Raw genomic sequence first — 27,257 nt, 5'->3', positions numbered from 1 at the left:
CGTTAGACAGCTTATTCTGTATTTTAAAATTCAAAGAGGTAGAGAGACAAACAGGAACATAATGTACATATATATTTTTTTCTTTCTATAAAGGATGAAACATAAGTGTTATTTTCAAGGATACCCTTAGGTTACTATATTGAGCAATTGTAGTTTTCTTACATATATTAAGCTTTTTATATTTTTAAAAACCATTCACAAATCTATGAAGATGGCAAGCTAGGGTATGATTCCCCCATCCCATTGTCACATAAGCTGAGAAGGTCTGAGGAATGTGCTCCTGTCCCTATAGTTAGCAAGGCATATACCTGGGGTTAGAACTCAAGCCTTCCATTTTACCATCCAGACCTTTCCCCTGGGCAGAGTGCATGCTCCTCTATAGAAGGTGCGCCCATGTCCTTCTTTGCCACGTACTGACAGGTCTCTGTACCTCTGATTTGGATTTCATGAAATCATCTTGTTTGGTAGCCAACCCGTGACTACCCCCGAACTTGGCCCAGTTGGCCAATTTGACAAGCTTAGTCATTTCCCACCTACCTAGATCTAGGCAAGAAACAATCACAAAGACATCAGAGCCTGAAAGTACTGTAGCCACTCAACGAATCAGTAAAGGCACAGATGTCTAGTTCCAGCCATCAGGACCAAGAATGTACAATGTAGAGCGAGAATGAGAGCAATTTGCACACTGAGCAGTCCTTCTCCAGACATCTGAAGTCAAGGGAAAAGCTTTTACTTTCCCAGAATCATTTGATGAGAGAGAAGCAGGGCTTGAACTATTAAATGACTGTCTCAATTCACTTGTGCTGATGTAACCCCCAGTTTCCGCATACTCCCAGTTACTGTCTTTCTAAGGCTGTGAGGTCGTCACAAAGACCAATTGTCACATTAGCTCTTATTTACCTTGTATTTGTGCAAGCCTTTTATTTTGAGAAGGTTTTTTTTCCAGTACATGCCGTGCTTATTCATTTGACCTTGATTTTTGAGATATTTAGTTCACCCAGCCTCTAGCTTTTTTGTTTTCTTGCATCAGTTTTGTTTTTTAATGGACAGATGCTTAAGCATATTTGTGGAGTACACAGTACAGTTTTAATACATTATACATCGTATAATAATCAACTGAGTGTCACCTCCTTCGTTTATTTTTTGTGGGGAAAAACATTTAAAATCTTCTCTTCTAACTATTTAAATGTATCCAAGATAACACTGTTAACCTGTTTATTGTTGTTGTTGTTATCATCATTATTTTTAATACAGAAGTAAGGCTGTAGAACTCTGCTGTAGCTCAGGGGCAGCAAGTGTACTGTGGCATAGATGAGCCTTGGATTAGGTCCAAGAACCACTAAATAAATAAGATTTTGATTTTGCTGTACAAGGGAAGAAGGACTCTGGATATAGGATGACTCTCAGCTAAGAAGGCTGGCCTCTGTTATACCCAGGAGACTCTAAGCTCAGAGATCCCTGTCTCAGGCCTCTCAGCAATAGCTGGAACCCCAGGAGCTAGCGGTGTGAATGAGAATATTTTTGTTAAGTATAAGAAGCACACACAAAAACTGTGTACGTGTATGCCTGGTCGGGGGCCTCCATCTAATGCCACACATGTCTATTGGTTTTTGTCTCCATATGGTAAAAAGACAAAGAATGGCTCTTGTTTTCTCCCAGAGCTGTTGCTTAGGCAGGAGCTTAGTATTTATTTAATAAAAGATGTGACTAAATTGTGTCCCTTATTATTTCAAGGTTTCAAACCTTACAACCCAACTAGGCTGTGACTCTAACAGCAAAACCAAAACCACACCAAACCAAAGAAAGAAAGAAAAACAACATCTGGGCCAATCTGTTCTCTGCATAGCTTTTGAGACCCCAGGGTAACTCTAGATATAGACCAACTTTGCCTTCCACTGTCTGGGACTCATCCTTTCTGAATGGAAATGGTGATTATGTGTTGTTCACCTAATGGGATTAATCCACGGAGTCTATTTAACAAGCAAAGGAATTTATTTGGGGGTTAACTCACAACCGAGGGAGATTTATCATAGGGTCCGGGAAAGCTGAGCTATGTTTCATGCTGATCTGCCTGTGGTCCAAAATCTCAGCATCCAAAAACGTGAGATAGCAAGGAGGAGTGCATATGTGCATCCCAGGTCTTAAGGGTTCCCCAGCGGCCACCTTCCAGGGGCATGTACCTCAAGGTCATAGGCAGGTGTAACAGTTACCTGCTGCCTCACTAGGGGCGGTGCTTCAGGTCATGGCTCGCACAGCCACCCACTTACATTCACCCATATAGTGCCTGGGAGTGACCAACTCTCTCCCATCTACAGAGGTGAAGGAAGAATTTTGTTTTGCACAAAAAGCTTTGTCTCTCCTGTAGATTCCGTTCGGTGGTAGAATTGCATTTGCTTTTGGCCAGATGCATTTTCTCCACACCTGGCAGGGATCTAGAACTGAAATTACAAGATTTATTTCATCTTAATTCTATTATGAGGCATTTAGTCACAAATACCCCCAAAATGAAGCGGCAATTTATCATCTTGCCCTGACTGAGCAGCTCTCCTCCGTTGACATTCATGAATCCATAATGCCGAGAGGAGGCTGGATGATTAAGTGTCCGATTAGAGAAAACAGATTAACCTGGCAAACGTCATAAATTTAGCTCATAAGCAGGATGGCTTTATAAATGCTCACGCTAACTCTCCTGTATAAAATCATACACCACCTCCTTCTGTGATGACTCAATTGGAATGGCTGAGGAAAGATCCCAAAGGGCATATCTGATGCGATTCATAACTAAATATGCATTTAAAGGGAACCTGGGGGGGTGGGAACAGTCCCACTACCCCTCAAGGGCTCACAATTCTACAGCGCCACCTGACATTTCCAAAACGTCTCTCCTGAGCTGCAGATCCAGGAAAACTGATCCACAGTCCTCATCATGGAACCTCCTCCGTTTATGAAAGCAGCTGCCTGCTTGGCATTTCTCCCAAGTGACCCCAAAACACATCAAATCCAGCCGCTAAGTTTTGCATGGGTGAGGGTGTGTTTGGGTTGAATTCCATGTATACCAGGGCACAAATCTAGAGGATGACTAGCTTCAAACAAAGTCCTGTGCAGTTCTCCGAGAAAGCTCACCGAGTCTGCCCGTCCTTCCCTGGCTGGAGTTCCTGGGCACGCTGTTAAGCCAGGAGAAAGAGGATCTTCGCCATCCACAGCTCTATTTTTAACCTCAATGGCTGTTTTTCTGAAGTCTTGGCCTGCCTGGTCTGCCTGGCCTAAAAAGGCAGGAGTCAAGCTGGGTAAGGGACCTCTTCTGTCTAGATCCAGGACATCTTCAGGGCAGAGGAAGGGAGGGGACTCTGACTCTGGTCCTTAATGAAGGCCAGCTCCATCCCGTCCCAAGCCAGGTAACTTCTCACTTGGGAAAGCAGCATCCGAGGTCTAGGGGATGGAGGATAGACCCCCTTTGCCCTTTCTCCTTGTCTCTCCCCACACTGAAGTTGATTTTGGCGTGTGGGTAGGGTCATGGCTACTCAGTGTGCCCTCGCTGGCCCTTGGCCTCTGGGTCAGTCTAAGTAGGACTGTTTTGTATGCATGCATGCAGGTGTGTGAGTTACAGGTTTTTCTACAGCGACCCATCTTCCACTGGTCGTTGAATCAAAGACCTAGCTGTTTCTTCAGGGTGCAGGCAGAGGAAACAAACCTTTGGCCCAGAAGGAATCCGTGTCCAGCTTGGACGTGGTATCCTGTGTATCCATAATGACTATACCCAAATATTTCTGCGCTGCGCACGAAGGTCATCCTTAAAACTGTTAACACCCAGCAGGGACAAAGCTTGATACCACAAAAGTTTGTCACAGGAAGGTCCTGGTTGCTGGGAGGATGAAAACAAGCAGGCACCGGGCTGGGGTTGAGCTGTGAGCAGGTTTGTGTGTCTGCTTCAGCTGGCTTGGAGGGCCCAGTGGTTGGCTGGCGGGCACCCAGGTAGGGTCCCCATGCAGGCGAAGGGTGGAGGGAGCGACTAGCGGTGGTGGTGGAGCGGGTTGGGGATGGGGGCGTCGGCAGCCCTGAGCCCCAGAGTGTGCCGACAATCTTCGGAGCCCGGGCCTACCTACAGTGGGCACAGATGATCTAGGGGGGGTCTCCAGCCAGCGGGTGTGCACGGAGAATCCGGAGATCCCAGGCTTGGGGTGTGCCCGGGGTGGCGGGACGAGCGGGACGAAGAAGACGGGGTACGGAGAGCCTGGGACCCACCGTGCAGTGCAGGAGCCACCCGGCGGGCGGGCGCGCGCCAGGAACCCGCGGAGGGAGCAGGGGTGGCGCGGCGCGCGGGCGCTGGCGTTGGCGCTTCAGAGGGCCGCTGTGGCCTGGGCGGTGGCGGTGGCCTCGGAGTGGTGCGGATGGGGTAGCCCAGGGGCTGCTGGCGGCCCTGCTGCGAGGCCGGGGAGAGCCCGGGAAGAGCCCGGGGAGCCCGCCTCTGCCTCGCGAGCGACAACACCAGCCAGATTGAGCAGGGAGGTGCGTTGGGGGAGGGGAGGGAGGCTCTCTGGGCGCTAAGCAACCTTGTTTTGATCTGTCGGAAAGATCAAAGGTGAGAGAGCACCTGACTTCATCCAGCCGCCCCTCTTGTTATAAATGGGGAGCAGGGGGATGAAAGAGACCTGCTTCCAAGACGGGAAAACTGTCGAGAGGCAGATGCTGGGCAGGGCCTACTTCTCAGCTCTGGTCACACCGAACTGACTGCGAATAGGTGACAGTATTGTCTTAGATCTCGGAACCGTGGACGGTGGTGGTATTATCTTTGACATTCGTTTAGTACTATGATTATGACTCAGATTCTGGGAAAACGTGAACAGGTCTCGAGTTCTTGGTGCCTTTGCTTGTTTAACATTTGCTGGGCAGGTATTTGTGCCACGGTCTCTTCTAGAAACTGAACCGTCTAGAGGTACACAAGACTCAGCCCTCTGCAGGGGAAAGCGGAGAAGGTCCCCAGACACCAGGTACAAAGGCAAGTTCAGGAAGGAGACAGGCGAGGAAAAATAGAGAGGGCACCAGGGAAATTTCAGGAGGTGTCACGATGGCACATTGAGGGATGATAGGGGATGGGTAGTGGGGGCGTCAGAAGATGACCTCCTGCCTGGATCTGAAATAAAGCAAAGGAGGCTGAGATTAAGATGGAGGCAGTACTAGGGAGCCGAGGAAGAGTCAAAGCCCAGTATGGCTCTGTTGTGTGTTAAAGGATGGTTTGGGATGGATTTGTCCCCAAATGAAACCTCTCGGGTGCAGGTTAAATGCTGGTTTAAGGATCCATGCTGCCCCAGGGTCTGAGTGGAAGGCAGTCTAGACACAACACTTCACAGAAACCTCTCAGTGTAGCCCTGTTGTGGATGGAAATGGGTAACTATCCAGATGGAACTGGAAAACTCCTGGAGACTGGAAAGCCTGTGTTAGGTCATGATGGCGGTTCACACTTCGGGGAACAACCTTCTTGGAGGTAGTCAGTGTGAAGTTCTCCTGGGTGTCCATCCTTCAACACAGGCGGCCTCGTAGACACCTGAACAATACTCAAGGAACGCAGAACACTTATTTCTTTTGATGTGTCCCTAGATAGATCTGACATAGGGTAATAAACAACAGAACAGCCTGTTTTCGTAATTGAAAAAGAAATCCCTCGTACATGATTGAGTGCCCACGTTCATGTCAGTCTGCATTGTATTCTCTCTGATCCTGTGCAGGTGAGCTGTTAGGTAAACCTTCACAGCCCTTTGCCCAAGGTCTGATTCTAGGAACAAATAGGTGGGTCTGGCGTCACCTGGAAAGGCCTCCAGGCAGAAGAGAAATGGAGACGCCCCAGCAAGGCTCCACTGGTTCATAGATCTTCGTGCTTTCGTATCTTCTTCCTCTAATGGACCTCTGAGAAGCAGGAAAGAGGCCGTGATATATTTTTTTTAGCAGCATTTCCTCTGATTAATTATTAATTGTATTTAATGGTGTGAAAGGGCATGAAATTGGTGTAGGAAGACAGACTTGAAATTGAATTTCAGACTTATCAACTCCCTGCCTGCGTGACTTCAGACCTGGCGTGAACTCAACCGGTCTCTCTAATCAGCTTGCAAAGTCGCCATTCCAACCCTTCACTGGCCATCATACAGCCACACCACCTTCCCCCGCATCGTTTCCTGAAACCCCAAGAACCACCATTCAGGCCCTCAGTTTCGAACTTGGTCATTTCAAGAACGTTATAGGCCGGAATTACAGAATACAACCTTCTGACGTTGTTCTTATGTTTTTATTTTTTATTTTTTCTGCTCAGCAAAATTCTCTGGAGGTTAATTCAGGTTTTGTTGACAAGTATTAGTTGTACATATTAAAAGTGTTATATTTCCATATATGTGTAAAGTGTACACCGGTAAAACTCAGCCACTCCCTCCAGGACCAGTCAATGATTTTACTTTCAAATTGACTTTCAAAGCTTCGGCATGAAAAAGAATCTGCAGAGCTTGCCTTTTTGTGTCTAGCTTATTTCACTTTATTTGTTTTATTGGACTGTGTTTTTTGAAATTCCTCATGTATCCTGGATGATAGCCCTTCCTTGCCAAATGTATAGTTTACAAATGCTTTCTCCCATCCCATAGGCTGTTTTTTTCATGCCTTTGCACATTTAATTGATGATTTGGAAGGTTTTGGTTCTATGTAATCCCATTTGGTTATTTTTGTTGTTTCCTATGCTTTGGGAAGTCCCACCCAGAAAATCATTAGCCATGGCTATGTCTTGAAATGACTCTTGGGGTTTCTTCTATGGCTTCTAGAATTTCTGGTCTGATATTCAGGTCTTTGGCCCACCTTGATTTTGTTTTTAGATAAGCTTCCTGCACATGGATGCTCATATCTTACTCAAGATTTAGGAAAAGTTCTCAGCAATTATTTTATTGGACAGATTTTCTGTGCCTTTAATTTTAATCTTTTCTGGTATACCATCTGATATATATATATATATATATATTATATATATATATATATATAGAGAGAGAGAGAGAGAGAGAGAGATGTATATACTCTTCAAATTCACATATTATTCCTTCCATAAGTTGTTGAGGCTTTCAAGAGTTATATATTTTATTTGATTCATTGACTTCCTCATTTCCAAGATTTCTGCCTGATTCTCTCTGCAGACTTTCCATTCACAGCCCATGCCGTCTGCCTAATTTCGTTTAGCTGTGAATCCGTGTTCTTGAGGACCTCACTGTGATTGCTTTACAATCATCCTTTGAGATTTCATCCACTTCCATTTCCGAGGAATCTGTTGCTTAAGAATTACCGTGTTCTTTTGGAGATAGGCTGTTGCCCCCTTTCCACACGATCTGTGCTCCTACATTGAGACTTGCACAATGCCTGGGTCCGATGTCTCTACCACTTTTGAGGGGGTAGCCTTGATAAATGGCTTTCTTCTAAAGACGTGTCTTGGAGTGTCAGCTGGTTCTGCGATGGAGACTTCGAGTCTAGCTGAGTATTGTAGTACCATTCCCCTATAACTCCCATGGCTATGGTGTACGAGTTTGGGCCTGATACACAGTGTGGCAGCATCTCAGACCCACTCTCTCCATGTGCTGTGGGAGTGGAGATGCTTCTGAAGTTCCGATGGGTGTAATGTTTACAGCAGAGGCCATGGCCTAGTCCCCCTAGATCTTCTACTTCTACTATAATCTTGGTGCCCCATCAGATGCTGGTGTTTCCATCCAGCTATTGGTATTCTGCTGCCGGTGAGGACCTTTACTTGCAGGAGCCAGGACTGTTAGAGTGGGACCCACTGCACTCCTATTGGGGTGCTCCTGCCCAGTCCTAGTAACATTAACGTCAGAATGGACCAGATGGCAGCCACAAAGAAGTGGGGTAGAAGGAAGAGCTCCAGTGTTTCTCTCTGCTGCTTCAATGACTGTCCCTGCCCGTGAGTGGGACCAGGCAGGGGCAGAGCTGAGCCACATTTCTCTCAGCAGGTTCTATTTGGCAGTGCATGCCTCAGGTAGGGCCTGGACTCATGGAGTTGTGCTGGGCCCTCCCATCAGGGCCCCGTGTGTTTGCGAATCATGGGCGTTCACGTCCCACCTTATTCATAACAGGCACATGAATACAGGTCTTGGGGGCAAGGGCCATGGGAACCACGTGATACCTCCCTTCAGTCCTGACCCTGTCCTAGTCCACACATGGCTAACTCTACCCTGGGTCTCAGGGAGCAAGTGTGCTAGTCTCCTGGTGGTCAGAGGCAGCACCTTCCAATCTCCTCTGGTCATAGCTCCCAACCCCTACAGAGCAGGGCATCCCGAAGGTTTAGCCACAGTCACCCTGCTGTGCTATGTTGGATTCAAGAGGCAGCTATCTGCCCGGCCAGTGCCAGGGAGTGGTTGTGTAATACGGGAGAAGGGAGCATGCAGAGATGCTTTGATTCTTGGAAACAGAGGCTGACTTCTCAAGATAGATACTGGCTACCATACCATGGGCCTTCCGTAGGGCCATGTGAAGACCCATTTCTAAAGCCAGGCTGCTATGCAGAGCTCAGGCTACTAATCTAAAAGGACTGCAAACTGGCTATCTGGTAACTAGGATTATCAGCACCCACATGGATGGAGCCTCCTGGAACTCTCTCTTGGACCTCACTCCTCCAAAAGGAAGAACCCCTAACTCATACTGTGGAGCTGGCGTGGCAGGTGCTGGAAGTGTTTTGCTTCTCTTACTGTGGCCCCAGGTGTCTGAATTTAACTAGATTTCAGCCTCTGTCATGAGGATTTCCAGTACTCTGTCATTACCATTGGCCTCTAAATGCAGCTCTACATGGATTGCTTGGGTTGGTCTTTGTACAGGGGGAGTAATTATTGGTCATTTCCTTTTGACTTTTTTTTTTTAAATAAGGGACTCATTTTTTTTTTAAAAAAAGTTTATTCATTTACTTTTTAAACTTAGGCCTCTGTGTATGCACCTATGTGAGTTTACAAGCCTGTGGAGACCAAAGGGCATCTGGTGCCCTGGAACCGGAGTTACAGTGAGCTGTCTGATGTATGTTCTAGGAAGGAAACCCAGGTCTTTTTCCAGAGCATTAAGTGCTCTTCACCAACTGAGCCATTTCTCCAGCCCCATGGATTAAGCGTTTCTCTTCAGCCGTCTTGAATCTTGAGAGAGAGCACAGACGTTTGTTGTCATTCCCCCATCGCAGGTCAGCAGAAATAAAGCCACTATGAACACTTGCATACCCGTTTTTTGTTGAACATAAGTCTTCTTTGACTTCATTTCTTGAAGGTCAGTGCTTAAAGATACAATTGCTGGATCCTACCTTGGTAACGAGGTAAAAACGTAAAGACATCGACAAACTGTTTCCGGAGTGATTGTATCATTTTGCACTGCCCCTAGCAGTGAACCAGTGAACCAATGGCTCCGCATCTTTGCCAGAGTCCGACATCACCCTTCTCTTCCATTTGAGCTGTGCTCAAGGGCCTGAAGTAATGTTCCACTGATTTACCTTTCCCTAATGGCTAAGGTTGAACACGGCTTGTTGGACATCTGTGTGATTTCTGAAATATGAAAGGTGTCTTCATTCCTCCTGCTTATATTCTGATTGAACTGTTTGCTTTTCTTCTGTTGAACTTTAAGACATTTACTTATTTGTTGTTCTTAATTCTGTGTGTGGAGAGGTGAGGATGGGTTTATGCCCATGAATGCACTGTCCACAGAGGCCAGAAGGGGGCATCAGATCCCCTGGAGCTGGAATTACAGGCAGTTGCAAGCCATTTGGTGAGGACACTGGAAACTGAGCTCAGGCCTCTCCAAACAGCACTTGCTCTGAAACCATTGAGCCACCTCTCCAGTCCCATCCTGAGAGTTCTACATGTGCTCTTGATTCTGTCTTCACTTTTGTGCTATGAATATTTTTTAATTTTGAGGGTGTCTAGTTTATTGAGTTTTCATTCTATGGATCATACTTTTGATAGTAAACATAAGTACTCTACCAACTTTTAACACCAAGGCTCCCACCCCCCTATTTTCCCTGAGAGAGAGAGAGAGAGAGAGAGAGAGAGAGAGAGAGAGAGAGAGAGAGAGAGAACTTAAGTTGAAGTCTATTGGAGGTGGTGGGATAGTTTCCCACTGGAAATAACTCAATTACTCTAGCACCAATTGTTGAAAATCTGTTGTGAGATAACAAAACAGGTGATTCTCATTGGTTGAAATTATTTGCCGAGTTCACTTGTTTTTTTTTTTTTTTTTTTTTTTTTAAATCTTAAGAAACAAAAGCTTTGAACTCAGACCTGATGGTTGTTATTTAAGCTACACTGCTAGGTGTTCTGTGATGCCAGAAGCCAAGTTTAGGAAAGCAGAAAGCGGTGGACTAGTATCTGAGGTTCCTTTTTGCACCAACTTGCTAGAATTTGTAAGAGTCTGTCAGGGTGGAACTCACACTTCCCTCCCATGTTGTTAGCATGGAGGTTCTTCTCTTAGCTTCTGGGGGGTTATTTACATGGCATACTTGTTGTCCTACCATCTCTTTTCAATGAATTATGACAGGCTTTGTGTAGCTAATTCACTGACACTTTATACGATGGGTTTTGGACTGTATGTCAGAGACTGAAGAGCGTTATAAAACGTTATTAAAACGTTGCTGTGAAGTCACCCATTCCATAAAGTCATATGCCATGTCTCAGAGACAGAACAGGGACCAAGTCACATACAAACTACGGTCCAGTATCAAGCAAACAGCAGCACTGTCTTATCACCCGCCTGTGTAGCTCCTGCCGGTTTCCTCAGGGTGTTCATAACATTTGTAGCCCATTCCCAAGGAATGCTTTCCAGTTTTCTAAGATAAACAAGTCATTGTACTTGTTATATCTGTCTTTGTGGTTGTTGTTTGGTTTTCAAGACAGGGTTTCTCTGTGTAGACCTGGCTGTCCTGGAACTCACTCTGTAGACCAGGCTAACTCAGAGATCCACACATCTGTCTTCTACATGAGGCAGCTGAGGCTCTGTCTGAGTGACCTGCCAAGTAGTAGTAGAACCAGCAAGTGGCAAGTAGAATCCAGGGAGTTTTATCAAAAAGTTGGAGCTGAAAAGATAGCTTTTTATCTGCAGAATGGGCTAATACACTCATAATACACTCAAATAGAAATGAAAATTTTCAGTTAAATAGGGTTAATTGAGATAATGTTTTTGAAAAACTTGTTACATTCCAAGTATTCCCTGTTCAAATGGTGGTTATTAATAAAACTTGGCTAGAACAGGCTTTGACTTCGGCGGGCTGTTGAGGGCTTGCTGATTTCTTCTCATGGAAAGTATGTTTATCTGCATCAGTAGGGACAAAATTGTGAACTTTTATATTCAGTAAGACTAAAACATGTTTGAGAGGATGGCTAGACTTAATGCTTCTATAGAATTGCATTAGTAGTTATTTTTCAACAGATGGACTATTATTACATCTGGCTGTGTTTCTGTGACAATGTGGTGAGTGAAGATATCAATCCACAGCACGAAAATATTCAGGGAAGCACCCTCCCAATATTAATCGTTGTTGGAAAAAAAAAAAACCAGACTTCTAGAGTACCAAGAAAGACAGAGACAGAAGACAGGCAGACAGGAAAAGAGGGAGGGAGGAAGGGAGGAAGGAAGGAAGGAAGGAAGGAAGGAAGGAAGGAAGGAAGGAAGGAAGGAAGGAAGGAAGGGTGTATCCCTAAGTCCTTAGCCTGTGCTATTACGATCATAATGTAGGTGAGTTTGAAGTTTCTAGCACTCATATTTCATTGGTGGGAAGCCTGCCGAGTTGCAGGAGGGTGAGATGGTGAGGAGCAGCCTTGTCAAGTAGAGACTAAGCATGCACATGGCATTTATTCTCCCTTTGATTGTGGACAGATGCACACCACTTCCTCTTGCTGACTTATTCTAGTCCTGTGACGACACAGAAAGTATAACCTCTACAAAAACCAGCTGTCAGAAACATATGCGCCTTCTAAAGGGCATTGATTTAGAAGGAGAAAATGCTGCCACCTTGGAAGTTTCAGGCCAAGGTTCATCACTGCAGTGAGCTTCCCCACCTTGCAAATTGTCTGCTTCTGAGGTAGACCACCTTGCGGTGTTTCTGGAATCACAAGTGAAGCAGTCAGGGATGGGGTGGGGCAGGTTGTCATGGTTACAGTGACAGAGGACACCTGAGACGTAGCGAGTGGGAGCCAGAGCTAAAGATGCTACAGTACAGAGCACACTCTGAACTCGGAAGGAATGTTCCAGAGCCTGCATTGCCCCTGAATGTCTGGCTTGATAGCCATCTGGCTTGTAACTTGTCCCTGCTTAAAATGAAATGGCAGAGCGAGTTTTGTGGTACAAGATATTTCTTACATGTTGTAATGTTCACCGTGTTCAGCATCCACCCACACCTTTGCTTCTTAGCTGTACCGTGCAGCACAGAGCCTGAAAGAATTCTAATCTTACACTCTTGACCCCCGACTTCTTCACACTGGATGCAAGAGCAGTAATTCTTAGCACATTTGCATAGTAAAACAAACATACCTTTGCCTTCCCTTTATGGCTCCTTCCTGTTTCAAACAAGATGTATTTTTAATACTTAATACTACCGAAATTTGAAGTAGAGGGAAGTTCTACAAACTATGGATTCTGGATTTAAAGAACGGTCCTTTAAGGAAACATTGCTGTAGAGAACTATGCAAGAGCTAGCAAGTACAGAATCATCCAAAGAAAAACACGCTGTAGGTCTGAGTCATCTTACCGGGGAAGATCATCTAAGTAATTTCTGCGCCCCTCTGCTAAAGTGAAAGCCTTCCTTGGACTCTCCTTCTGTGAATTGTACCTGCGAGACCATCTCTGTACCTGTTGTTGCAGATGGCGTTTCGGGACTGCTTCCGAAGTCTGGCGTATCCTCACAACCCTCGCCCAGCAGACTTGATTGAAGTCTTCCGTCCTGGCTACCAGCACTGGGCACTGTACTTGGGTGATGGCTATGTTATCAACATTGCCCCTGTAGGTAAGATTTGTTCCCGGGGGCTCCTGGGAGCTTTTTAGTTGCTTTTAAATTAGAGGGGATCACGGACAAAATCATAAAGCAGATAAAGTATGAAAAACAATCCCAAGTAATTTAGAAAATGGTCTTCAAAGACCAAAGCATCATTTGAAAGATTCCACAGACTAGACATTAAATTAAAAAAACAACAACTCTATATTAAAAAAAAACCCTAATTACAAACAAATGACTAGCTGAGGAAGATATTGGCCCCAAACATGACTAAGTTCTATGTTCTTACGTCTCACACGAGTGGGTGGTTTTAATTAATTCGGCAGCTATTAATAGGTTGTGCAGTATGTGCTGAATGCTAGTCCAGGCACCGGGGCTACACAGCGATCCAGACAGCTCCATGGTGGTGCTCTCATTTTCGCAGACCGAGGGAGAGAACAAGAGGAAATTATAGACCAGTTAGGAAGGATGTGGAAAAATAAGCGAAGACGGCGGTGGTTTGGGGTGTGCTGAAGATAGGCAGACAGGAGGGCGGAGGGGGTGGGGGTGGGGGTGCTGCAGTGAGGGAACTTCTGCAAGGAAGCAGCAACCAGCAGTGGAAGTGGAGCTTCAAAGACTTGAGGAAACTAGTTCCCGGGGTGGGGGGGTTGGGGGGGGTGGGGGGGGGGGTGTACCTGGGGGATGGGTGCCTCAGAGGAGAGAAAGGACCGCCAAGGTCCCAGTTGACAAAAGAAGAGAGCAGACATTTCAACTCTGTATTCACCTGCACGTTATGGGTGAAGACACTGACCCATGGTTTCATGCCTGTCTCCTTAGCAAAGGACACAGTGAGAGCCGTCGGCAGAGGCGGAGACAGTGAGATGAATACAAGTCTGTCAGTGGAAATAGAGACTGATCATGCCATTCACAAAAACAGGAGTCTGAGAAGATTTCTTAAGCGCTGCATCTCATTTTGCTTACAGGAGTCTGGGGAAACATTCAGACACGGGGACAAATTTCACTTCCAGTGGTTTAAAAATGAGACGGTAGCCGCGTTTTCAGTGGGAGGGGGCTGGTTAAGCACATTGTGATTTAGCCGCTGGGTGTTAGGTATCTGCGTTTGTTAGAATTCTCTGGTTGCATGAAATGGAAATAAAGCTGGCGCTCGCTTAAGCAATGGGAGGAGACTTCAGGAAGGGTGGAGCTGACCTCGGAAGTTCCCGGGCCTAGGAAGGTCATTGCACGAGGGCCTTCAGACTCAGGTGTCACATCCCTCTTTCTGGGTGGCGCTGTCATCCTCCTGACTTTGTTCCCAAACCAAGACTCTCGTTCTTAGAGTTTTAGGACTCAACAGGAAAGACCTAATCTGTTCTCTGTTTGTTGGAGTCTAGAAATCATGGAGAACGACTCTTAATTGGTCCGTCGTGAGCCACAACCCCCTTTCTGGAGAATGAGATGTAATACAGTGATCAGCTCTGACAGGCACTTGGGGGAAGAAACAGGCAGTGGTGGAATGGATGCTAAAGCCACTATAACAGCCATTAAAAGGCATATTTTGGGACATGCTTGACTATTTAGGAGATGGTCTTAACGTAATATTTAAAAAATTCTAATTAAAGTGCAATATGTGATGTAATACCGCACTTAAACAGTACTATATTCATCAATATACACAACATCTTTTCCTGTACATGTCTCGTTACAAGAACCTGATGGCCTTGCACAGCATGTAGGCACATGTAGAGAGAGACCAGTTCCCCCCCCCCCCGTCCCCCCACTAGGCCAAGCCACGAGGCGTCATCTGTTAGCCTCTGGTGCTGACATGACAGGACTGGACACCATGGTTCCTGGCCATCGAGGCAATGATCACCAATAGAGGTATCTCAGAGAAAGAGAAGAAACAGAGAGGGTTGTCCAGACAAGTAAGACATAGCATGGGGCCCCATCTGTGCGTAGTGTCTACTGGTAAAGTTAGCTTCAGGTTTAGAATGTTAGTTTGCTGGCCAGAGGAGATGACGGAAGAAAAGCCGGAGTTTAGCTGGTTCCTCTCAGGACTGTGCAAGCGTCACAGCGGGAAATCTGGACTCACATTAAAACCTGGGGAAGAACCAGTGTATGAAGAACTGAGAGGTGCAGTTAGGTGGATCAGCGGACATGGAATCAAAACACACTACTCCTAACCCCTAAGATTCAGAAGGCTTCAGATGCTGAGAGGAAACAAGTACAATAGAAAAATTGGGCAAAATCTTATCCATACCTTGCTAGAACTGTGTGCAAAGATCTCTCATAGTAATACCAGTCACTAGAGAGCTTGCTCCCCAAGACCAGGCAGAGAATTTCGTGCGACTTGTATTCTCACTCGTAGAGTGTTGTAATCGATGACACAGAATACGTGGATAAGATCAAACTCTTTTGGTTTCTCCTGTGAGGAGCAGGGGAAGTCTAAGGTCCCCAGCATCTCCAGCCTTCCTAGATGACTGACACCTGTACTCTGTGGACTGGATCACTAAGCCCCGCTAACCAACATTCCCCTCACAGATGGCATTGCCTCAGCGCTTTCAAGCGCCAAGTCTGTGTTCAGCACGAAGGCCTTGGTGAAAATGCAGCTTCTGAAGGACGTTGTGGGAGAAGACAAGTACAGAGTCAACAACAAGTACGACACGACGTACCCGCCTCTCCCCGTGGAGGAAGTGATACTGCGGTCTGAGTTCGTGATTGGGCAGGAGGTGGCCTATGACTTACTGGTCAACAACTGTGAGCATTTTGTGACCTTGCTCCGCTATGGAGAAGGAGTGTCAGATCAGGTGAGGTTTTTGTTTGTTTGGTTGGTTGGTTTGGTTTGGTTCTTTGTTTTGTTTTGTATTGTTTTGTTTTGTTTTTCAGGAGGTATGGGAAGCCGGTGTGGAGAAAATCCTACCTGTTATGATAAAGCTTTTAGGCTTCCCCCAAAAGGCAAACAATAAGAAAATGTGGAAAGACTGAAGGGTAGAGAAAGACACTGCTAAGAATGCAGAAAGTTAGTGAACAGACTGAAACTTGGACAGCTTGAAATTTGGGCTAGAAGGGACTCGAAGTAGAATCAAGTCCATAGCTTCCTCTCAGTCTTATCGACTCAATTTAGGCACAGTTTTCTCCATTACACCCCCATACAGCAATCTCAAATTGTCAACCCCATGTACTGAAAATAATGTAGCAAAAGGGAAGATGAATAGGGGTTAATTTGTAGATTCTTCTCCAGTAGGGAATAGCGGCCACCCAATGATGTGCCTTGATGGCTTGATAAATGTTTCCTGTTTCCTTACAATACTAGTTTTCAATGAATGGTTATGATTTTAAGTAGCTGTTTGATTCCCCGAGCTTCTAAATGACTTCTAAGACATTAACTGACTCCAGCGTAACTTGCAGCCTCGTAGATTTCCAGCACTATTTTGTCGTATCATAGCGGATTCCCGACAAAGTGAACCTTTGCCTCCCTCGCCTCTACTAGGCCATCCTGGGCTCAGTGGGAGTCCATCTCTGCTGCGGACTTGTCCCAAGGATCCTTAGGGTGACGCAAGAGAGTGAGTGAATAAGACTGTGAGAAGGGAGGCCCTCTTTGTCCAACATACACACAAACATGTTACTTTTTAAACTTAAATGGCCCAAAGAGTTTAAAAAACTATTAACCTCCAGTAAGTTGCTTCTTTAAAAGGAGACTGCCACTCAAACAACAATACCCAAACGTGAACATATTTTAATAATCCAAACTTACTCAAGGCTTCCTGTTTCTTCTAAAGATGGGAATAGCTATCAAAAAACGTTCTACGAAGTGAGGTTCCGTTCTTCTCAGAACTGAGTTCAGACAAGTGGGAGACAGAACACGGGGAAAGGATATGCGTATTTTCTTTAGGAAATTGGCCATGTGTTCCCATCAGGAAGTACATTAACAGTGGATGTTCATTCAGATAATAATATGTACGTTTTTTAAGCCACAAGCCAGAGGCCACACACAAATTCCTCTTTGTCTTTGTGTTGAGAACTAGTGCTGTTGTTAGGAAATAGGTTCCATCTGCTTCATTGGTAATTACCCAGCTAAGTGGCACATTATTTACCCCAATAAAGAGCATGTGTTATGCTTGGGATGTATAGTGTCCCACGGAAGGCTTGCCTGGCGTATTCCTCAGCTGGTGGCTGTTGGTGAGACATAACCAGATTATGGTTTATGGGGTCTTTGGTAATGATTAATTTGTTCACCACATCAGCAAATAATATTGATTCATGTAATTTCTGCAAACAGGGCAGGGCCGTGGTCAAAGAACACAAATTTCTCTTATACCAAATAAATCAATTCCAAGATCTACTCTGTAACATAGTATCTATGGCTGACAAGCCTGTGCTTTTATTAGAAATATATTTTTTATATATTTATTTCTTCCAAGAAGGTAGCTCTTAGGACTAAATGCCCTTACAGCAACAACAAAGCCAAAAAAAAAAAAAAAAAAAAAAAAAGTAAATCTACCAACTAACCAACTAAAAATCCAAACCAAAACAACAGAATCAAGGAAGACGGTTGTCAGAAACCTGTGGAGGTGATAGGTAACTGTGGAGCACTGGTTATGATGACATTTTATGGGTGCAAGCTTTCCTCCAAGTAGATCAACTTGTATATATTAAATAAGTATTTATAGCCCTTTGCCTGCTAATAATGCTTCAATAATGTAAAAATGTGGTTGAATAAGAACAGATTACAATCATCTTACTTTGAATTTAGTCTGAAATTTACAAGCTTTTTACTTTTCATACTAAGACTCAAAACCAGGGGCGGGGGCGGGGGGGATGAGATGGGATTATTTCCTCAATAAATAGTGGAACCTATCTCTAAGCAGATACCGGTGAAAAGGGTGCTGGGTACCCTTGGGAATCTACCTGAGTGCCAGCACTCTACTGGCATGAGCTAGTGTCCCGTCTTTATTCACTGACTGGATGACTTGGGGTACACTGTGTACACCTTTTGCTGTACCCTAGGATTACCTTTTCTTTTGAGGATTATAGAGGTATTTGAAGCCTCTTACCTAGCTGCATTACAGATTATCTGTCCTAATAAACATGTGTTATGCTTTGGATATATAGCATCCTATCAAAGGCTCTTGTGGCATGTTTCACAGCTAGAGGCTGTTGTGTTAATAACAGATCAAGAGGTCTGTTGTCTAATCAAAGGATTCATTTACGGATGGGTTTCTAATCTGATGGCATTATTGGAAGGTGGTGGAAACTAGGTGGGGCCTAGTTGGAAGAAGCATATGGAGGGTGCCTCTGGAGTAGGTATCTTGTCTCCAGCCTCTCCCATGTTTCCTTTTTCCTGCCTGTCCTGGGGTGAGCTACTTTCCTCTGATACAACTTAACCTTACTGTTTAGTGGCCTTGAACTTAGAAATGTTTCCTTGGGAAATGACTATGACTTAGCTTTTTAAGAAATGCATAGAAATGACTAAAAGGGGAGAAGGATTATAATCCTATTCATCTTTTCCACCATGTTTTCTGTAGTTGTACAAAACCAACAGGCAATAGAATGGCTTAGAATAGCTTTTAGAATTATAACACTGTCCCCAACTGTAGAGCGGTTTCGCTGCTCCTTACACAGGTACAGCCTCCATCAGCATCTCTGTCAATGTACTATCGATGTAAAACATTGGCAAGTCAACCTTGAAAACTCTTGTCAACCGAAGACCACAGTTCACACCAGAATTTCCTTTTCTGTGTTGAATGTTTCATGACTGTAATCAAACTTATAATGACATATCCATCATTATAGCATCAACAGTTTCCCTGCACTGAAATTATTCTGTATACTATCTAGTCACTTCCCTTTACCCTAGACCTGGGCAACTTTATTGGATTCTTTTTAATTGCATGCATGTCCTTATCTTTGTTGAATGTCACAAAGTCAGAATCAGGTTGTGTCTTGCCTTTTGGTGGTGGCTGCATTATTTTTCATTCCTATGAGCACATTTTCCATTATGCTATGTCCTTTTCAATGTTTGGTGACAACAGTGCTTGTATTTAGTCTATTCTGATAAGCCCGTAAGTGGTCTCTGTCTCACTACTGCCTTAATTTGTAGTTTCCCAATCACATGTGATACTGATATGCCTTTTCATGTGTTTATTTGTGTTTATTTTCTCTATGTGTATCTCTTGTGATACATTGCTGGATATCATTTTGCCTATATTCAAATCTGTGTTGTTCATTTTCCTATTGATTTTTAAGACTTCTTTGTATATTTTGGATAAGTCTTTTAACAAATTCCTCTTTTGTAAAATGTGGCTTGTTTTTTCAATACTTTTCAAACTTTCCATGAAGAATGTTTTTTATTGTTATACTTCAAATCAGTTACTAAAATTGTCTACCTCTACATAGGATGGTCACACCCTTTAGTAAGTCTAGATAAGTCAGTATGTAAACACACCATGCCTGTTCTTCAGCGTATCAATGAGTCGCTGAGTCTCAGAAAACAGACACTGATAAAGCCTACAGTCATGTATGACCTGCTACGCTGAATGTCACATACAGCCTCAAAGTCATCCTGTTTTCACTGGCTCCAGATCTTCAGAATGAGGCCTTTACCATGGCTCTCTGACATAAAATCCTAAAAATCCTAGGTGTCCAGGGTCAGACTGGTAAATTTAAAATCCTAACTATGCCACGAAGTTAAAGCTCCCCGTATGTGTTGGTCCAGCAAGCCCATCGTCAGGTGTTCGGATTCTGCAAGTCGGCTCCCACGGTGGATAACTTCAAGAGACTGTCCCGGTTACACGAGATTTTTCTATCTTGAATGAGACCTGAAGCAAAAGAGCCTCTGGGATTTGAGAAATAACATGCACTACATGGGAGGGGCTTTATGATAATGGTCTCTGCCCTGCGATCAAGCGGTACATCCCTCCCCTAATGCTCATATTTATGAGATTTCTCCAATGGCTCAGGTTTCTAGAGGCTGAAAGATGCCTAGTCAGTTCGGTTTGCATCTAGCTGGAGGCCACCCTGACCCCAGGATCCTACTGTTTTCCCAGGCTTGGAACCCCTGTCATCTGACTGCATTGGATGCCGGTTGTACTTTCTTGGTTTTCAGTTCCTTCCCCATTCCCCCGGGTCAGACCTTCTGTGAGTTACGGGGATCAGGTTTGATTCACACTCCTTGGCTTTTGACCTTGCTCTTTATTATTCTTGGGAGTCCCCCCCCCCCCGCAGTTTTGTACACATTTATCTCCCTTGATATGCTACATGGTTACCTTTTGATATTTTTGGCAAATAATTTAAGTAGTGATATTGATGTAACCAACCGTCTTATTAAATAAGAAACACAGAAACAATGTAAAAGAGAAAGCCGAGAGGTCAGAACTCAGAGCTAAAATCTCACCCTTCCGCCTGCGGTGTCCCAGCTTCCCGAAAGAGACCTATTTCCTGTCTGTTCGTCTATTTATAGTATTTTGTTCTGCCTTCTCATTGGTTGTAAACCCAAACACGTGACTGCCTCATCACTGTCTGAATGTACAGCCCCCTAGGTCTTAAAGGCGTATGTCTCCAATGCTAGCTGTATCCCTGAACACACAGAGATCTATGGGATTAAGGCGTGTGCCACCACCGCCACACTCTTGCTATGGCTCTAATAGCTCTGACCCCTGGACAACTTTATTTATTAACATACAATCAAAATCACATTTCAGTACAATTAGATTACCACCACATAGTGATGCTGAATTATAAACAAAATAAGCACAAGACAACCAAATACATGAAAGTAAAATAGCAGAAGAAAACAGGATTGTTCAGGCAGACCAGGTTGTTCACATGACTCTTTTCTCCACCAATTGGGGACTGGCCAGAGGCAAAGCTGTGCTTTCATTCTGTTTTAAGGACCAGGAGCATCTGAGGGGAGGAAAGAGTTAGTTTATAGATGCAGTCCACCACTGAGGGATGTCAGAGCAGGAAATCAAGCCGGTACTTTGAGGCGGTCCTGCACTCTCTTGGATACAACATTATCTCCAATCAAGGAAATTACTTCACATCAAAGCAGTACAGCAAGTACTGACTTGATTCCTGGCTCGTGGCCTGGCTCATACCTGGCTGGCTTTCTTAGGCAGCCCAGGACCACCTACTCAGGGAATGGGACCACCCACAGTCGACCGGGCCCGGCTTCATCAAGACCGCACAGACAAGCTCACAGGCCATTCCAGTCTGGGGAATATCTCAGTTTGTTCTCCCCTCTCGGGTGACTCTAAGCCGTGTCAAGCGGGTAGTTAAAGCTGACTAGAAAAGACAAGGAGTCGCAGTCGTGGGTCTGGTCTCTTCTGACTCCAGGCAGAACAAAGCGAGCCCAGCTGTCACTGCATGGAGTCTGCACAGCCCTCTGTCCTGCCCCTTTCCTGTAGCAGGGAAGCGTCTGTGAGGGAGACAGTACAGAGCTTCAGAAATATGTAAGTGGAGGCTCCATGGGAAAAAAAAAAAAACCCTAGGAAGAAAGAGCTCTCAACAGTGACCTTGGGCAGGTTTCCAGATGCTAGACCAGTCCCCAGACATTTGAGGAAAAGGTTTTGCTTCATCTGAAAGCCTTGACTCTTGAGTGCTGGAGACTAACATGTTGTCTTCTGGGTCTGTGATGACTCCAAAGCATCCTACTATGACCTTTCAGTCATAAAACTGCACTCAGACTCGTGAGGATGCAAGGCAAATATTAGCCGAGTGCCATGGAAACCATGAATATTCATTAGCTGCCCTCACCACGATGATGATTAATACTCTAATGGCCATGAACATCTGAACTCTTTTATAGACAATTGAGTTTGAGAATGGCTTATTCTGCCTGTATGAAAACCAATTCTGTCTACATAAAAAAACATGGTAATTGACTAATATTGACTCGTAGTTTCCTGTGATAAAATACTATCCCAAAGCACAACTTAAGGATTAATTTTAGGGTTAAGGTCGGGGCTAAGAAATGGTTTGTTTCGGCTAACAGGAGACATTTCATCATCACAAGAAGCTAGGGCAGGAACTCATGCAGGTGTCAAACCGGAAACTACAGAGAATGCTGCTTGCTGGCTTACTCTCCATGGCTCGCTCACCTTGCTTTATTTTACAGTCCAGGGCTTCCTGCCCAAAGTTGGCACTGCCCATGGTCAGCTGAGCACTCCCACATCCATCGTCAATGGAGACGGTGCCGCCCCCCCACATGCCCACAGGCCAATCTGATGGAGGCAATTCCTCTACTGACATCCCCTCCCCACAGATGACTCTAGTCTGTGTCAGCTTGACACAAACTGACCAGCACATATCTAGCAAATAAGAGTTTATAGTTATTTAGCTCAGATCACACTCCTGGACTATTTGAATAACAGGCATCCTTTAGTTACGCGCCCCCCCCCCCCACACACACACACACACACACACACACACACACACACACCTACTGACCTTACTCGAGTACAAATCAAACTGTGTAGAGGCTGCTGGAGGGAGAACATGCATCTGTGAAGCTCTGACTTACATCTAAACATCTTGGTGGTATGATTTTGGGCAAAAGAAACATTTACTCACAGCCTACCAAGTTTTGCAGAAGAGCACATTGTTTCTCTCTCTCTCTCTCTCTCTCTCTCTCTCTCTCTCTCTCTCTCTCTCTCTCACCAGAGGATTATGAGGAGCAACCAGGACCTATGTTTGTGATGACTGTCAAGAATAGAAAACTACGTGCGTTTTGTATAATTATAAATTATAAAAAATAAATAAATTATATCTTTTGCATAATTATAAAAAAATTATAGCTGGTGTGGTGGCATATACCTTTAATCCCAGACCTTGGGAGGCAGAGACAGACTGATCTCTGTGAGTTCGAAGTCAGCCTCATCTACAGAGTGAATTCCAGGACACAGAGAAACCCTGTCTCTCTTTATATATATCTTATTTTACCTTGGCACTGGACTTTAAATACATTCATTATAATAGATCTTTGGTTTAGGAAAGAAACCAAAGCTTCACGTGAACACTAACATCTTTAGAATAAGATTTTTTTGTTTCTTTGTTTCTTGGTTCCTTTTAGGCCAACCGAGCAGTAAGCACCATTGGGTTTGTGGCAGCCGCTATCGATATCTTCACATTCCTCGGCTTGTTCCCAAAGAGACAAAGAACAAAATATTAGCAGCTTATTGAAGAGATTGAAATTGAAGGAATCTGCGAGGAGACGGAAATTCTGGGGTGAATACTTATTTTGAACGCATCATTATTTCTCCCGGTCCCCATGATGGATGGCAGACTCTGTAATAAATTGCTTGCTGATTTTAATCTTATCATTGAGACAAGAAAAGTTTTTCCCCACTAGTACAGACTCGCTGTGGCAGCTTGAACACAAAGCGGTTGCCTTTTGATGGGGCCAGCTGAGGCTCTTAACAAAATCAAGATCACATTTATCTTCTGCTGTAAATATTGCTTTCCTTTACCCTAGGGACAGCTATTTTGCCAGAGGTGTGGAGAACCATTTACATACGCTTCTGAAAGACAGTTATTAGGGCCAACATCTAAATTCATATTGCTTTTCTTGTCAGAAAAAAAAAGGCAAGAGGATATAGCCAGTCTTTGCTTAGGCAACCTAAGGCTCTCTGAACGACAAAGTGTTTGCTAGTACCCCGATATGGCTGCACCTGTGTGGGTGTGATCATGTAAGAAGAGGGTTGGAAGGGCTTTTGTGTATGCATAGAAACTTAGAAATCGTTTGCCTGTGGAGTGACAGTCTTGGTGTCAGTCTTTGCTCTCTGCCCCCGCCTTTTTTTTTTTTTTTTCCTGAGACAGGGTATATTGTCCTTCACAGCTTATGGCAGGCTAGCCACCCCATGAGCTTCCTGAGAGTCTCATGTCTCTACCCTCATCTCACTGTAGGAAATACAGTGAATCTGGGATTACAGATGTGTACTACTAAGCTTCTAGGGACTCCGGGGATCTAAACTCAAGGCCTCATGCTCATGTGTAAAATGCTTTGCCTACTGAGGCATCTCCTGGCTTTTGGCTGTACTTTCAGACCTGGTGAGTTCCCTAGAATCTACTTACTTGACAGGAATCAGTGATGAGCAATGGGCTGTATTTTTATTGAGTTAAATTGTTCCCTCTAGATTGTATAGTAGCACGGTGGTTTGACCTTTGAGCCTTGACAAGTGATCATTAATATTGACGTAAAGTGCTATATTTAGAACACAAAATCCCATATCCCTTTAAAGACTTTTACTGTAAGCCAAGGAATTCCATTATTTTATTCTTCTGTTTTATTGATTATGTGTTGAATTAAACTACTTTTTAAATACCATGCCTGTGGAACTCTTGGTAGCAGCAGCCAAGAAAGGTGGAATGTAAGTCTTTCTACATGAAGATGATGTAAGGTTGTCATAGCATTACCCCATAAACCACACAGCCAGCCTGGCATCCTTTTTGTACTATTATCAACAGCGTGTCAGTCAATAAGGAAACTGTGTCAGTAAACATGGGGATAGGATGTGATTAGAATATGGTAAAGTAACCACTCAAGACTCAACGGAAACCTCACACCTATGAAACTAGTTTTACCCTGGGGCTCGACACACTCAAGCTAATGGGAGTGGGCAATAGTAATGGTTAACTGAAGAAGCGTGTGCTGCCATTCCAGTCTCAGAGACCCTCTGTCTCTTCTTTATATGTCCTTAACAGGTCCTTCTTGTTCTAACCTCCAAACTCAGTCTTCCTCACTTGGTCTTGTGGGAAAACATGAGGTCACTTTTATCCTGGATGCAGGGCTCTGTTCCCGAATAACAAAGACTGTGCCCTTTCCTAGGGCTGTCCAGTTTAGGCGAGGCCGGCTGCAGCAGCTGGGTTACTTTCCCCTGGTGTGCCAACTTCTCCATAAAAGGTATTTAGAGAGGGCAAATCAATTCACAGCAGGGCATTTGTCTTTGGCAAAATTACTCCACTATCCAGGAAGAGGAAGTAGGAGAATTCAGGACCAAAAGCCTCAGGTGGCTTCAAGTCAAACCTTTCTAGAGAGCTCTGACATCTACACTCCAGAAGATAAGCAACATGCACTTTTTAATTCATAGGTTCATTTCCTCGTCAGCCATGTGAGGCTTCAGCAGCCTCAGTTTGCCATGAACATGGTCAGTCTTAGGAAGAGCAGCTTAAAGCAGCTGGCTTTGGTTTCCTATAGGTACTCATTACCCATGCGATTAATGGGACTTGTACTCCGATCAGCTATTTTTCCAACACTACGAAATGTTGTAGGCATATTTTTAACAATCAGTAATGAAGTTCAACTCTGTCACATTCCAAGAAATGAATGTAAAGATTACCTGCATCAGGTGATATAGGTTGTTGGTTAAGACTGAGAAAGAAAAGCCTGCATTTTATTGAATATGTACATGTGGTGATATTTTATTTACGCTCTAGCAAATAGAGCTTACCTGGGGACGGAGGACAAAGCCAGCCACTATATTAAACACAGAGGTCAGGCAGTGGTAGCACACACCTTTAATCCTAGCATTCAGGAGGCAGCTATTCATTCGGATCTCTATGAGTTCAAGGCCACACTGGGAACACAGCCAGGTGTGGTGACACGCGCCTTTAATCCCAGCACTGGTAAACCATAGAGGTCTGGAGGTCGGTACAGACAGACAGGAAGTGATAGAGCTGAGTGGAAAGAGGAAGTGATGTAGCTGGGCAGAGAGAGGAAGTGAGATGGCAGGACACAGAAAGGATATAGGCGTGAGTATACAGGAAGTAGCTCTCCTGGGCTGAGGATTTCCCAGTGGTAAGAACTGGTGGCTGTGGCTTGTTCTATCCCTCTGATCTTTCAGCTCTCACTCCAATATCTGACTCTGGGTTTTTTTTTTTTTTTTATTAATAAGACCATTTAGCAATTCGTGTTACATCTACATATAACAAATAAAATCTGCTATCTAAATGTCACACTGTATCAACTGAATCTATTCCTTCTAAGAGTCAATTTACTGAGTAGGACTGGCAGCTAAAGGAAACTTTTGCCCATATAGTTTCAAGGATGCTTTACATTTTTTTATGATAAGCTAATATGCTTTAAAAAAAAAACAGATTTATTTTGTTTTTTACGTGCGTATGTGCACGCATGCGTGCCTGCAGACGCCAGAAGAGGTGCCAGCCAGATCCCCCAGAGCTGTTCGCTGCTCAGTGTGGGTGCTGGCATCATCCACACTGCTCCTCAGCAGTGCTCAACTGCTGAGCCATCTCTCCAGCCCTAAAATCTTTTTTTTAAAAGACTTTTAATTTTGTTGTTTTTGCTAGCCACTGCATTAGTTACTTCTCACATTGCCAGTTATTAAATACCTGACAGAAGCACCTTAAGAGAAGAGGGGTTTCCTTGGCGCACAGTTTTAGAGGGATTGCAGTCTGTCACATGGGAAGGTATGTCAGCACAAGTGTGGAGCATCCGGTCACACTGTGTCCACAGTCAGGATGTGAGAGAAAGGAACACTGGTGCTCACATTTTTTATTCCATCAGGGACCAGGTCCATGGACAACAACACCAACATTTTGGGCAACTTTTCCCATCTCAGTAAAAACATTCTAGAGACATCTTCACAGACGCACCAGAGATGTCTTCCCTACGTGATTATTAATTGTTACAGCCAGTAAATTAGACAGCTTTAAAAATATTACTCTCCAAACAGCTGTGAACACAGGAAAAGCTTACATATTTGTTTGTGTACATACGCCCATTGGTGCTGCTGGTTTGAGTAGCAGTGTTCAGAACGCCATTCACAGTCATAGTTTGCTAAAATGTTGAAAACTAAAGATGTCAGAATGGCAAACCAACAACTATCACATAGTGAATCCATATATTGTGGTACTAGTCACATAGTTGATATTCATGGCACTCAACTGATAAATTGCCTATCAATTTATGATTACAGAAGATCTGTTGAATTAACAAACTCAGATTTAGTATTTAAAGGAAAACCTAGTAGTTAATTTCAAATAGTCACCAGAAATATTGCCTCTCAAGCTCACAGCACAGGTGATACACATTAAAGGAACTAACTCGTGTGGAGAACACATTCTCCTGTGGTCTTTAATGGATGTCTATGATGATTTGGATAATTAAAATGATGAAATGGGCTGCCTAGCAGATCTTCATCCTGGGGATCAAAACCTTCTTCAGAATTTTGTTTTTAAGATGATCATAGATGAGTTCAGGGAAACTTCTAAAGTTAGAATTTGGTATTTTTGTGTGTCAATGGTAATAATAACAAAAGTAACATACTTTATAAGTGAAAAA

General features: G+C 44.3%; 1 protein-coding gene across 3 annotated transcripts; it reads left to right on the top strand.

Moving 5' to 3' along the window:
• The first annotated feature begins 2,929 nt into the window (after window positions 1-2,929).
• On the top strand, window positions 2,930-23,277 carry Plaat1 (phospholipase A and acyltransferase 1). Of its 3 annotated transcripts, none has more exons than XM_028890061.2 (4): window positions 2,930-3,395; window positions 12,856-12,997; window positions 15,503-15,768; window positions 23,031-23,277. In XM_028890061.2, exons 2-4 carry the CDS (start codon window positions 12,856-12,858, stop codon window positions 23,127-23,129), a joined length of 507 nt encoding a protein of 168 aa, XP_028745894.1. In that variant the 5' UTR covers window positions 2,930-3,395; the 3' UTR covers window positions 23,130-23,277. The 3 variants fall into 3 exon arrangements, with proteins under 3 accessions (XP_028745894.1, XP_028745893.1, XP_028745892.1); XM_028890060.1 differs by lacking the exon at window positions 2,930-3,395 and adding an exon at window positions 3,865-3,972; XM_028890059.2 differs by lacking the exon at window positions 2,930-3,395 and adding an exon at window positions 4,308-4,506.
• Window positions 23,278-27,257: the final 3,980 nt, after the last annotated feature.

This window comes from Peromyscus leucopus, chromosome 12, assembly GCF_004664715.2.
Source record: "Peromyscus leucopus breed LL Stock chromosome 12, UCI_PerLeu_2.1, whole genome shotgun sequence".
NCBI classification, from domain to species: domain Eukaryota; kingdom Metazoa; phylum Chordata; class Mammalia; order Rodentia; family Cricetidae; genus Peromyscus; species Peromyscus leucopus.
The sequence above is the reverse complement of the archived record's forward strand: the minus strand, read 5'-3'. Positions and strand labels throughout refer to the sequence as shown.